Source organism: Asterias rubens, chromosome 22, assembly GCF_902459465.1.
Source record: "Asterias rubens chromosome 22, eAstRub1.3, whole genome shotgun sequence".
NCBI classification, from domain to species: domain Eukaryota; kingdom Metazoa; phylum Echinodermata; class Asteroidea; order Forcipulatida; family Asteriidae; genus Asterias; species Asterias rubens.
In genome coordinates this window covers 294,476-308,339 of record NC_047083.1, presented here as the reverse complement: position 1 = coordinate 308,339, position 13,864 = coordinate 294,476, and the positions used below count along the sequence as shown (strand labels likewise).

Sequence of the window (13,864 nt, the reverse complement as noted above, 5' to 3'; positions counted from 1 at the left end):
GAATGGTGCTATTTCAAACAACAGGGGGCGCTATGTAGATTTATTGAGCGAGCCTTTACGCTGACCAATCAGAAGGCTTCATTGTCAGCAGGAGGCATTTTTAAAAAGCCTGAGAAATACTGCCAAGGTCGTAAAAGTCGTCTGCTCAAAATCGCTCCATATCCAGAGATAACCATAATCTTAAGGTTTTTGCTTTGTAAGTATGAGTTTCATATTCTGTTGGACTATTATGTGATACATCCTGGTGAAAACCGATGTTTTTAAAACTTAGATAGATTTAGAATAGTATTAGATAGTAGATTAAGAATCAGAGAACTAGAATGCAAATGTATTGTTACAAAGTTTCAAAGTAAACTAAACGATTTGACCAGCCCACACGAAAACAACATACGAAAAGACTAGGAGTAGAGGAGTCCAACCTGGGCTAGGGTTTGCCTTGCCTTGACTTATAATAATTATGATTATGATATTGATAATGAAGTGAGACTATTTTATTTTTATTTTTTTGCTGTGTGACTGTAAGTTGCGATAACGTAACCCTTCTGCCGACGGCGGAGCCTCCGGCTAACGCCGTCGGCAGGAGGGTTACGTTATACGCCGTTGTCAGGAGGGTTACGACTATCGCAACTAGTGAAGTGTGACTGGTGACTGTGTAGGCATGGTAGGCAATTGTTCAACAATTCAATGTTTATCAAAATTGCCTAGTTAGATTTTTTCTTGAAATAGAATTCTCATGATGGATGATGAAGTTGCGATAACGTAACCCTCCTCCCGACCGCCGTCGGGAGGAGGGTTTACGTTACCGCAACTTGGATGATGTTGCAAAGAAAAATTTTACTGATGACTGAAAGTTTAAATACAAATAGTAATAATATTTGAAAATAACATAATAGGGGCCTAGTATTAGTAATATTGTACAAGGCGCACATATCCATCATTGTCATTGAAATAGTTGCGATAACGTAACCCTCCTGCCGACGGCAGGAGGGTTACGTTATCACAACTACCAACCATTCCAATGCCATTGAAAATGCTCAATAATAAGGTGATGTAAAAAAAAAAATGATTTTATGATGTTTTTGTTGAAATCTTTCATTTCAGAACAATTGGAGATAATTCAAGGAATTTAACTCAACATGACAACAGTAAGTGCCGAGTCATTAAACATCCAATTTTAACTTTTGAAGTGGACAAATTATTAATATTAATATTATAATTAGGCCTGTATGTGAAATTATGTTTAAGGGCCTATTTCTTTATCTTTTGTCTTTCGGAGAAAAATGTTTTATTTTCATACTCAAATGAGTATTTTTTTTTAGTCTGATACTTCAACAAGAATAGGGCAACAGTGGCAATGTTGATTGGTGTCACTTTTTTTATATGTTCCTGTAAAAATTTTTATTGTTTTCTCATAAAGATGCCCTTTACTGAGGAAAACCTGCCTTGCCCCTACTATGAAGTATCAGGGGAAAATTTCACAGAGAGCTAAGATTGATCGTAACTACAAATCAATTGTAGTTGCTTAAGTATGATGTCACTTAAAGCCATTGGACCCTTTCGGTTAACAGTACTGCCCACACTTGGTGTATCACAACTTCTATATAAAATAACAAACCTGTAAAAATTTAGGCTCAATTTGTCATCGGAGTCGGGAGAAAATAACGGGAAAACCCACCCTCGTATCTGCCCGTTTTGCCATGAAACTTCTATATAAAATAACAAACCTGTAAAAATTTAGGCTCAATTTGTCATCGGAGTCGGGAGAAAATAACGGGAAAACCCACCCTCGTATCTGCCCGTTTCGCCATGTCATGACATGTGTTTAAAGTAAATCCGTAATTCTCGATATCGAAAGGGTCCAATGGCTTTAAATCACTTTGGTAATACTAACAATTTGATGTATTTTATTGCTTTGTGAAATCAACCCCAGGCCTACTCAGAGTCCTAGTCCTTGTCAATCAGTTTGTACTTTTTGATGACATTTCTTCTCTGTCTATGACGTGTTTGACTTTGACATTTCATATTTTGTTGTTTACTATTCTAGCGAGCGGTACTTGGTTCCAAAGACGTCAACGCCCCTGTAACCACAGTGAAGACAATGAGTAAACTACCAATGCCGTCAAAGCTGCGTCTGCCACAGACAAAACGCCCTCTAATCATAGATGATGTAAGCATTTCACCTTTCCGTGTATCTGACAAAATTTTAAAAATGCAAAAGAAATAGCCTGACGTTTCGACCCTAGCATAGTCTTTCAAGGCAACACAACAAACATGAACAGGTAACAACTAAGTGTTATATAAGCAGTGAAGTGGAAATACATGAATAGAGAGAGAGAGATTGGAAAGCACTCAGAATAAAAACAAGTGGGTAAACAATTAACAGGAGAACAAAGGGGGTGGAGGTAAAGAGGCTGGTTTAATCACAAGAGGGTGGGAACACAAAGGACAATGTCAAGGCTGGGTAGAGGGAGAAAAGTAGATATGTTTTAGGGAGAGTTTGAGTTTCACAAGAAGTTATGAACTAAAAATCACTAGCTCAAAATTTGTCTAGGCATAATTTGTTGCTTCAATTGTTTATGACAGAATGTTGAGAATTCCGGTGCACCTCAAGCTAAGAAGCGATGTCCAGATACTTCAACCAGCCACACCCTGAATCCTCTACGGTCAAAGGTCACAAATGGAGTGTCAAAGGTCAACCGCTTAGGAGTGACCTCCAAGCCAGTTGCTAAACCAACAAAGTCAAGTAAGACATTTTAATACAATATTTTGAATTTGCAAAACTTCCATTATCCAATTAATTTATTTTTTATAACCAAAGCCCTGTGAACGGTACAAGGTGGTGATTACTAAAACAGTATTTGTTTCTGTTTTTGATTTTTTTTCCCTGTTTACTGTGCACAGCAATTTTCAGCTAACCTTTAACGATGAGGCTTACTTTTTCAAATTATCCTATAACAGCCCTCTTTCTTCTTCTTGTTACCCATTGAAATGTTGCCACCCCAAGATAAAACATTAACGACCTTAAGGGGGCTGTGTCGTAGGACCAAGCAGTCTTGCGACTGGAATTATGAACAATCACTCAGTTACTGCAGGCACATGAGCTCTCTGGATAGATATGGAGGGAGGGCTCTTGTTCCTGTAGCGACTGGGTGAGAGTTCATAATTCCTAATGACTGATTCACAGGCCTTTAGCTTCGTTCTTGAAGGGGCACAGCAATGTTCCACTGGTAGGGGGCACTCTTTTGAGGCAAATGTGAATTTGTATTTGGAACTTTGCAAAGTGCCCACAGTAATAGCTCGAGGCACCACAGTATAAAGGCTCGGTAGGTCACCATGGTAATTAGTGCCCACAGTAAAAGCTGGAGGCACCACAGTATAAAGGCTCGGTAGGTCACCATGGTAATTAGTGCCCACAGTAATAGCTCGAGGCACCACAGTATAAAGGCTCGGTAGGTCACCATGGTAATTAGTGCCCACAGTAAAAGCTGGAGGCACCACAGTATAAAGGCTCGGTAGGTCACCATGGTAATTAGTGCCCACAGTAATAGCTCGAGGCACCACAGTATAAAGGCTCGGTAGGTCACCATGGTAATTAGTGCCCACAGTAAAAGCTGGAGGCACCACAGTATAAAGGCTCGGTAGGTCACCATGGTAATTAGTGCCCACAGTAAAAGCTCGAGGCACCACAGTATAAAGGCTCGGTAGGTCACCATGGTAATTAGTGCCCACAGTAAAAGCTTGAGGCACCACAGTATAAAGGCTTGGTAGGTCACCATGGTAATTAGTGCCCACAGTAAAAGCTTGAGGCACCAAGGCTCGGTAGGTCACCATGGTAATTGCTGTGGGTGCCATGGGCTGATTCAAGGACTGGTAACAACTCTGCTTTGATCATGATGATACAGCCCCACACAGAGAAGAGTTGATTGAGAGGGTAGGGATCATCAAAGAACATGGTCAAGGACGGGCTGGAATGATACAGCCCCACACAGACAAAGTTATCGTACAGAAGTCTCAGCCTCTACTCACAATATGGTCAAGGACGGGCTGGAATGATACAGCCCCCCACAGACAAAGTTATCGTACAGAAATCTCAGCCTCTACTCACAATATGGTCAAGGACGGGCTGGAATGATACAGCCCCACACAGACAAAGTTATCGTACAGAAGTCTCAGCCTCTACTCACAATATGGTCAAGGACGGGCTGGAATGATACAGCCCCACACAGACAAAGTTATCGTACAGAAATCTCAGCCTCTACTCACAATATGGTCAAGGACGGGCTGGAATGATACAGCCCCACACAGACAAAGTTATCGTACAGAAATCTCAGCCTCTACTCACAATATGGTCAAGGACGGGCTGGAATGATACAGCCCCACACAGACAAAGTTATCGTACAGAAATCTCAGCCTCTACTCACAATATGGTCAAGGACGGGCTGGAATGATACAGCCCCACACAGACAAAGTTATCGTACACAAGTCTCAGCCTCTACTCACAATATGGTCAAGGACGGGCTGGAATGATACAGCCCCACACAGACAAAGTTATCGTACAGAAGTCTCAGCCTCTACTCACAATATGGTCAAGGACGGGCTGGAATGATACAGCCCCACACAGACAAAGTTATCGTACAGAAATCTCAGCCTCTACTCACAATATGGTCAAGGACGGGCTGGAATGATACAGCCCCACACAGACAAAGTTATCGTACAGAAGTCTCAGCCTCTACTCACAATATGGTCAAGGACGGGCTGGAATGATACAGCCCCACACAGACAAAGTTATCGTACAGAAATCTCAGCCTCTACTCACAATATGGTCAAGGACGGGCTGGAATGATACAGCCCCACACAGACAAAGTTATCGTACAGAAGTCTCAGCCTCTACTCACAATATTATAATGATTGCATAATGCATCCCCAATAGGAGACTTTCCAACGCTAGGCGGCAGCAGACATACCGGGTAAATTTCCATTGTTTACGTAGTTCTGAACATGCGCATAATTCTGAGAACAATGGATTTACCCGGTAAGTCTGCTGCCCTCTATCGTCCCAGAAAGTCTCCCATTCCTTGCTACTATTGCATTCAATTTGCTTGTACATAATTGCAAAAAGTTTCCAAAATCTTTCTGACTTTTCTCAGCAAAATATGCTAAAGTTGCAAATGCATCTTTGTTTTTTTTTTGCATAAAGCTGTCACTGCTCGAAACCCTCCACCGAGAAATGTAAGACCAGTAGTAAAGGCTAAACCTACTACCACATCTAAACCTAGCAATACAAGAAATGGTAAGTAGTGCTTGCAAGTTAAGGTTCTTGGAGCTAGCTCTATGTTCACCTTTTCATTAACAGCAATGGCCCAATAGAGCCGCTTAGGCGGAAAATATTGCCTAACACCTGTCTGCTAAGCAAAAATGAGCGGGATACCATTCACAATGTTACATGGTAGTTTTTGGTAAGCATCATTTTGTTGCGCTTAGCTACTTTTTGTGTTTAAGCAGCTTTATAAGATTGGGCACAGGCCATGGAATTTTGTCTTTGAGAGAGCCAAAAATGCTGTGTTATGTTTTTTGATGGTTTTATCATTTATAAACAATACAAAATGCATATATATATATATCTACTTTTTGTAAATGTGAAACCTGTTAAGAATTTATATCAAGTTAAAAGGTTTTTCTTTTAAAACAGTTGTGAATCCACCAGTGAGAAATGGTGCAAGAACAGCACAGGCAAGGCCAAACACTGTCAACAATAAATCAAACGATGGTAAGTAAATAAAGTTGACAAATGTTTTTTAGTATTTTTCTAAGGAATTCTGTAACCACACCCAGCGCCCCTGATATCTGCCGTGACTAGTTAGCCTGGACTACTACTTTATCTTAGTGGATCGAATGGACTTCTGATTTTTAACTTCAATTCAGAGGCCTTTTTGAGGTATGGCACACGTGATAGGAGTGTACTTTTTGGTTTGGGTGTACACAGACAAATTTGCCCTAACCTTGTAGTGTTGTAGTATTGTGTCCGCCAAATCTCAAAATGGCTTATTATGGTGAAGTAAATTGTCTTTTTGTTTTTTTATTTATCCTAGCTGCCAAGAAAACCAAACGTCCCGTCTGGGATCTGAAAGGTCGTCTTGCGGATATTGAGAGCCAACTTGAAAGTCGTACAGCGGCCAATAATCAACTCATTCAAGAAGTGACCAGTAAGAGTGGAGATAATCAGACGTTGGAGGTGATGAACGGTCAGATGAAGGAGGAGTTGAAGAGGAAGGAAGGTAGTCTGGTAGAAGCTAACGCCACTGTGGAACAATTGGAGAAGAAAATCAGGTTAGTAGAATTGGAAACTTTGATTGGTGGGAGTTTATAATAATGTGAGGTTTGCGGTAACATCATGTGTAAATTTCTTTTGAGTAGTGTTGGTTCTATAAAGTACCAGTGGTTGACAACTCTTGAAGATGATCAGAGCATACTGATCAAAAGACTATGTTTGAAAAATGACCCATGTGCTACCAGCGTGGGTCCTGTTGCATTCACTGCAGTTGGTTGCCTCCAAGTAGCCTGTAAAAGTTGCCTCGTGTGCCAAACCCCTTAGGATGCTAACAAATAATAAACAAAAGAAAGTTTTAAGAAAAATACTGTTATTATTATGACAGAGACTACGAAGAGGAACTGCTGACTTCAACACGTCGCTTCCAGCGAGAAAGAGATGACCTCATATACACTAAGGATCAGCTGGATCGACAGTTGGTTGATACAAGGGGTGACTTAAGCGCATCAAGACAAGAATGTGCCGGGCTTAAATCGTCTATTGCTCAACTAACTGCTGCTCAAGCTGGTGTTAACGCTGAACTGTCTGCAACCAAGGTACAGTTGAAAAGTTTGTTTAGGTTTCTGTCAACCGGCCTGATACTTCACGGAGGCAATGGAGGCAATTGCCTCAATGCCCCCTGGTCAATGCCATTGTGCCCTTAAAATGCTCTGGTAGAATTTTACAATTTTCCTCATAGAGTGCCCGCCCGGTTTACCAAGGAGAAAGTGCTTTTATATGGCGCCCTTGTCCTTGATCAAAAACGAAGCATACAGGCCTGCATACTTATATCCAAAATTTGTCTTTTCAGCTTCATTTAGAAAACTCGATGAAGGAGTGTGAATCTCTGAAGGGTGAGATAACTGGACTGAATGCTTTGGTTGCAGACCAAAAGGTTACAATAGCTACACATGAAAGCACAATCAGGGACCACGAGACGTCAAGACGTAAACTGCACAACACTATTCAAGAGTTAAAGGTATTGTAGCAGAGTCTTAAGCTTGTTAATCTCACTAATTGCAAAATGCAAATGTTGGCAGCTCTGTTATTGTTACACTATCTGACGCAGCATGCAACTTAGTTGTGTTATTCTTGCCAGCATTTTACCTAATGCAGGAGAAATGTTATAAGTTTTTATCCTTTTCTCTTTTAAATAAGTATGATTTTATTTTCTTATCAGGGCAACATTCGTGTGTTTTGTCGGGTTCGTCCTCTTCTTGGGAAAGAGCTCTCTGACGGAGCTGAAATCAGCCACATCCAGTTTGACGGCACAGAGAATAAAATGATCTCACTAGCTGACAACAATCTCAATGAGGTAAAACTATTTTATTTCTATCATGCAAGACATTTCGTTTTCCAGTGTAGCACTTATAGTGACTGCTTGTAATTTTTATTCAGTTTCTACTTTGGTTCAACGCAAAGGTGAAGAGAAAGACTTTGCTAGGGTACAACATTCAATGACTATGTACTTGTTTCATCATCATTCGGCATAGAATTGTGTCCCTTGCACCCCTGGAGTCGCTGCCATCACCTGGTCTCTTTCAATCGCTGCGCTGATCAGTTCTTTCACGCTCTTCAGGCTGAGTTATCAAAAAAAGACACAGTTTTAAGGCCTCAGCGATGACTATAAACTGTGTCGCGTGTCAACATTTCCATCGTGCGACCGACTATAAACCGGCCTTTCTACTCCACTTTGTGACATTGTCTATCTAGCGCAGCTTAGGGCGACCTCAAACTGTATCTGTAGGCAGACCGTCTATAACTGCGCTGGGTAGGCCTCCCTGTCTCATCACATGAGGGCACCATTTCGCCTTCCGCTCGTAACACCTCGTCACTCGTGAGACACCACCATCCACTGATCAGTTCTTGTATTTGTTTGTTTATTTATTTATTTATTTATTTATTTTGTTATCGCTTCAACAGAGCTGTGCAGGACGATCATCATCCGGGAAGAAATTTGAATTTTCCTTTGACAGGATTTTTGAGCCATCCACGAGTCAACAAGAAGTTTTTGATGAAATCTCTCAACTTGTCCAGGTAAAGCGTCTTTTTGTAATCTTGAGTTCCGACAAACTCCTCCTTTTACCTAGTTGTTATAACTTACCAACAAGCATAGCTAACAAACCACAGCACACCAATTGTCAGTTTATGGACTGCAGGCCTGATACTTCGTGGAGGCCACAAAAGCGATTGCCTCCCTGCCCCCTGGCCATGCCCTTATTAGTGCCCTTAAAATGCTCCCGTAGAAATTTCCTCATAGGGCGCCCTTTACCAAGGAGAAATTGCCTTGGTGCCATGCGCTTTCAAATACATAGCAAACAGGCCTGGGACTGGAAACATTAAACTTTTTAGGAAGAAACTATACATAAATAGTACTTGCGGGTACAAGCATGTGTAAATCTCTTTGGTGTGAGTGTTGGCTCGGAGAAGAGCCGGTTTGGTCTTGACGTTTTGTTTTCTTCAGAGTGCCCTAGATGGATATAACGTGTGCGTCTTTGCGTACGGTCAGACCGGCAGTGGCAAGACCTTTACCATGGAAGGACCAGACAACCCTGATGACGACACTGTTGGGATGATCCCAAGAGCTGTTGGGCAGATCTTCCAATCTGTCCAAGAACTGGAGAAGAAGGGCTGGAAGGTTAGTTTCTTAAAGTAGAGTTTGAAACTTTGCATGGTGGGAGTATAGGGTAGGTTTGTCAGTGCATTTTTAGTAATTGTGGTTCTGAAAAAAACTGGTGTTCTGGAAAGAACCGGTGGTTGACAACTCAAGGTTGATTCTTAAAGTCTTGAACCTTTTAGCACTCATGCAATATTAAACATATTTAATGTGTAGCACCTTTATATGGTTTACAAGGTGCTGTGGCGTAGTCAGTAGCCACTGCCAAATTTGTTGGTCTTTATCTTCCGTAATTTATAACTTAGTAGTCATTTGTTTTGTTCCTGCAATTCTGGCTTTGCTCTCAGTCGCACCAGGAGTGTCAAGTCTGACAAACATGGCACCTTATGAATGTTCACTATTATGATTATTATTATTATTTTGATTTTGCATGATTTCACAGTACACCATGGACGCCAGTTTCTTGGAGATCTACAACGAGACGGTGCGAGATCTCTTAGGAGCTGGTGATGACAAAAAGAAGTGTGAGATCAAGATGGCCACTTCCAAAGGGACTGACGTCGAAGTCACAAACTCTACTACAGTCAGGGTGACGTCACAATCACAGGTACATAGTCTACTGGCAAAAGCGTCTCATAATAGAGCTGTGGGGGCGACAAACTGCAATGAGCGTTCCTCAAGGAGTCACAGCGTCTTCCGTCTGAAGCTCACTGGTAGGAACGACTTAACGGATGAGACTTGCCAAGGTATGTGATTCTTTATCTCAGAGAGGGATTGTGATTCCTGGTCTGTTTTCATTGTGGTTTGTTACTTTTTATATATAAGACATATTTTCATGTTGTTGTTTTGCATCGGTCCTAAAATTTGTTTCTCTGTACTTTGTTATTATACTTCTTTAAAGCACAGAGTTTATCTTTTATGTAAGATGCTCTGAACTTTGAACTATCCTAAAATTCTGTATTGTTGTTATTATTGTTCCTGCCGTTTTGTTGTATTAAACAAATGCATCTTCTGCCTTCCTCTTTTTCTACTCAAGAGTTTCTAAATAACTCAATAAGATCTTTAATCATATCCTTCTCCATTTTTGAATCTAAAGGAACCCTGAACCCTGTTGATCTCGCTGGTAGTGATAGTGAGCGTCTCTCACAATCCGGATCAACCGGTGACCATCTACGAGAGACAAAGAATATCAACAAGTCTTTAATCATATTCTTCTTTCTTCCTCCCTCTCTTTGATCTAAAGGAACCCTTAACCTGGTCGACCTGGCCGGTAGTGAGCGTCTCTCACAATCCGGATCAACCGGTGACCGTCTACGAGAGACAAAGAATATCAACAAGTCGCTGAGCAACCTTGGGAATGTGATCATGGCCCTCGCCAATAAAGACTCCCATGTCCCCTTTAGGAATAGCAAGCTTAGCTATTTGTTGCAAAACTCACTAGGAGGAAATTCTAAGACGTAAGTATAAATCATCATACAATTTCATCTTCACAATCAAAGCGTTAGCCAGAGGGGGGTGTCAGAGTGTCTTTTGGACATCCTGTTCACAATTTGGACTGTGATTGTATTGTAACTGAACTTTTTTGAAACTTTTTTTCCTCATCCTGGCTAAAATCTTGTTCATATAATGATTAAAAGAGTGTTAATTAAAAAAAAAAAAAGGCATTTAAATGTAAAATAATTTGAATATTATTGTTTCTTTTTGCCAGTGGGATAAATATTTGTCTCAAATTTGCTGAGCACATAGTAAGTGGATGGACTTTTGTAAATGTTCACCCCCGATGAATTTATTTCTTACAGCCTGATGTTCGTGAATGTGTCGCCAAATGAAGATTCTCTCCAAGAGTCTTTGTGTTCACTCCGCTTTGCCACTAAGGTTAGTTCTATATTCAACTCTAAATTAAAAAAACAATTCCTTGTTTTTTTCCACCTTTTTTTTTACTTGGTAAGCAGGCATCCAATCATGAATGTTGTTCTGGTGCTCTATTACTACTTACGTTCGATGGTTTTTATTTGTTGTTTGTCATCTTTGTAATTTTTGATGGTTATAAAAGAAACTCTTGTCCTGTTCTCTTTTTATATTATTTTAACTTTTTCAAATTTTTTAAACAAATATATCTCTTTGTGTTTTTATTTTAAGATGTATGCTCATTGCTGGGGAACATTTTCATATTTTGTAATGCGACATTTAAATTGAATTGAATTGAATTTATATTAATTTAATCAGTTCTGGTTTCATAGAGTCTATGTGACACTTTGTTTTCCACATCACTTCTAGGCCTAGATTTGAAGTTGTTGACAATTTGCTATACAATGTTTTTCACTGACGTGACGATTTAAAGTGGCCTTTAAATATTCAGTTAAGTGTAGTACATTCGCAGGAGGCAATGTTAATTAAATACAATTGTTTTTTATAATAGTAGAACCAATGACTGATATAAGCACGATTAAACTGACACAAAGCTATCCAGTAATACATAAACAACCTTTCAACTAGAGTTCATCAGATTGAAACAAACTTTATTTTCCTCTAGTAATAATTTGTTTTGATTGATTTCTATTTGCAGGTCAACCAATGTAATATTGGGACAGCCCAAAAGAAAGTGAAGTGAGAGGAGTCAAGCCCCTAGTACAGAAGATACGTTCGTACCTTTCTGTTTGCTTTCTTCTTTTTACTTTTGTAAATTGTATCAACAAGTTTCAGTCAGTTTTCCTTGTGGTTTATTATTTGATATCTGAAGTAAAACGTCACATCCCTTTCAGGTGATCCCTCTGCTGATGCGTCCCATGTTGTATCGTAAACTTCACATCCCTTAAGGTGATTCCTCTGCTGAGGCTTCTCATGTTGTATCGTAAACTTCACATCCCTTAAGGTGATCCCTCTGCTGATGCGTCCCATGTTGTATCGTAAACTTCACATCCCTTAAGGTGATTCCTCTGCTGATGCGTCCCATGTTGTATCGTAAACTTCACATCCCTTAAGGTGATTCCTCTGCTGAGGCTTCTCATGTTGTATCGTAAACTAGGGTGTGATCCTTGGCTACATGGCAGTTACAGGTTGAATAATGGCTTCTGACTGGAAATTAGACCCATACCTGAAGCAGTGTGCTGTAAGAGTTAATATCACAGAGTTGTTGCCATCGTTCAATAAATCATAAGCGTGGATTCAAGTTTACTAAGACAAAATCAAATTGTCCTATTTTTTAATGGGTCACTGCTTATAGTTACCACTTGTATATATTTTGTAAATCTGTAAATACTGCATGTATTTGCCTTTTTTTAGTTAATGACTTATTCCGAATTTTGATTTTAAAAAACGATTTTTATGGAGTGAAATATAAGAATACAAGTTCAGCTAGACAATTATTGTTATTCTGTTAATATTGTAATTTAAATTTAATAGACTAGCTTGTTTTAATTATCATTTTAAAAGGGAGGGTACGGTGTACTTTTGGTCATTTCTCAAAAAGTTTATGACCAGGAACATTGACTTGGTAAACAGCACTAGAGACTGGAGCTGTTTACTTTGTACATTATAAAACATTGTTAGAAACAACCCTCTTTGAAAATGTAGTTTTATAGAAAAAGGTAATGTTTCACAAAAAGTTGAAACTCAGAAAGACCCTGTCTCGGGCATCTGCATGCAATTCTATGCAGCGAGGGTGTTTTTTCTTGCAAGTTCTATGACCAATTGAGCCAATATTCACATGTTTGTTATTTAAAGCATGCGTTGGGAAACCCCAAGTGAGAATACTGGTCTTTGACAACCACCAAAAGTATCCCCTGCCTTCAAACACACTCGGCTGTATATATTGCCCAGTAAAAGATGCAGTACCTCTAGGCATGATCATGTGAGAATAAAATCCCAAGCTCTCCAACAAATTTTCGTAATTTTACAATGGTTTTATTTATGCTTTCTGGAGTGAAGTTTGTGTGAGTTGTACATCTAAAAAAGAACCTGTGGTATTCAGATTTTGTTTGACAAAACTGAGAACCGCCCCCCCCCCCAAAAAAAAATAAATAAATAAAATAGTCTTTCTCAAAGGCTTAAAGATTTTTTAATTCTGCAAAGTACAATTTCTGAATTCAACTCACAAACACATTATTCACTCTTTCAGGTCAGTAATGTGTGGCGTAAGAATACCCACCCCCCCCCCCCTGAAAAATGCACAAATGGATGGTTCGATATCCTGAAAAGACTTTCCCCAGCCCCACAAGAGAAGATTATTTTGGCCCTGCCCCCCCCCCCCCCCCCCCGGCACACATTGAATCAGCACCTGTTGGATTACACTCTTTTGGCAACACCCACCCATTCTAGCTGCCTTTGTTTAGTTACATCATTCACTTGTAGCATGGTCCAGCTTCCCCTGATGATATGGACTAGTCCAGGTCAGTGACTTCTGGAGATGGAAACATAATTTTCCTTTTGAACTGGAATTCTTTTAAATCAAGTATCCATTGAATCATCACCTGTAGGTTGACAACAACAACCCACTCTAGCTGCCTTTGTTTAGTTGCATCATTCACTTGTAGCATGGTCAAGTCATTAACAAAGTCTCTTTTACTCAATAACGTTCCTTGAGTACTTAGTTGTACCATAGGGAGAAAGGACCCACAGAAATGGTTGCACAGTTTTATGTAGAGGAAGCTAGGCTAGTGTGAGCATGGAGGTAGAATACCTCCATGGTGTGAGTTGGCTATTGGGGTGTGACAACATCATGTGCTGGAGGGATGAAGGCTCTATGTCCAGGGGGTGATGAGAGCTGCACTGTATCCTGGCACCAATTCTACCTCCATGTTGAGGTGCGGCCAGACAACATCATGTGCATGGGGGATGCACTGTATGCCGGCACCAATTCTACCTCCATGTTGGGGTGCGGCCAGACAACATCATGTGCATGGGGGGATGCACTGTATGCTGGCACCAATTCTACCTCCATG

At 40.3% G+C, this 13,864-nt stretch overlaps 1 protein-coding gene across 2 annotated transcripts; it reads left to right on the top strand.

The window, feature by feature from the left end:
- Window positions 1–112: 112 nt before the first annotated feature.
- On the top strand, window positions 113–12,799 carry LOC117305471 (carboxy-terminal kinesin 2-like). 2 transcript variants are annotated; one of them, XM_033790339.1, is made up of 16 exons: window positions 113–196; window positions 1,102–1,145; window positions 2,045–2,167; window positions 2,584–2,743; window positions 5,198–5,290; window positions 5,690–5,767; window positions 6,090–6,327; window positions 6,654–6,864; window positions 7,119–7,286; window positions 7,488–7,622; window positions 8,231–8,344; window positions 8,772–8,945; window positions 9,367–9,670; window positions 10,168–10,381; window positions 10,724–10,799; window positions 11,491–12,799. In XM_033790339.1, exons 2-16 carry the CDS (start codon window positions 1,137–1,139, stop codon window positions 11,533–11,535), a joined length of 2,142 nt encoding a protein of 713 aa, XP_033646230.1. In that variant the 5' UTR covers window positions 113–196; window positions 1,102–1,136; the 3' UTR covers window positions 11,536–12,799. The 2 variants fall into 2 exon arrangements, with proteins under 2 accessions (XP_033646230.1, XP_033646231.1); XM_033790340.1 differs by lacking the exon at window positions 5,198–5,290.
- The last annotated feature ends 1,065 nt before the right edge of the window (window positions 12,800–13,864 follow it).

Coding starts and splice junctions, on each gene's coding strand:
- LOC117305471 (XM_033790339.1), top strand. Junction 5,768..6,089: donor CAACAATAAATCAAACGATG/GTAAGTAAATAA, acceptor TATTTATCCTAG/CTGCCAAGAAAACCAAACGT. Junction 10,800..11,490: donor CACTCCGCTTTGCCACTAAG/GTTAGTTCTATA, acceptor TTCTATTTGCAG/GTCAACCAATGTAATATTGG.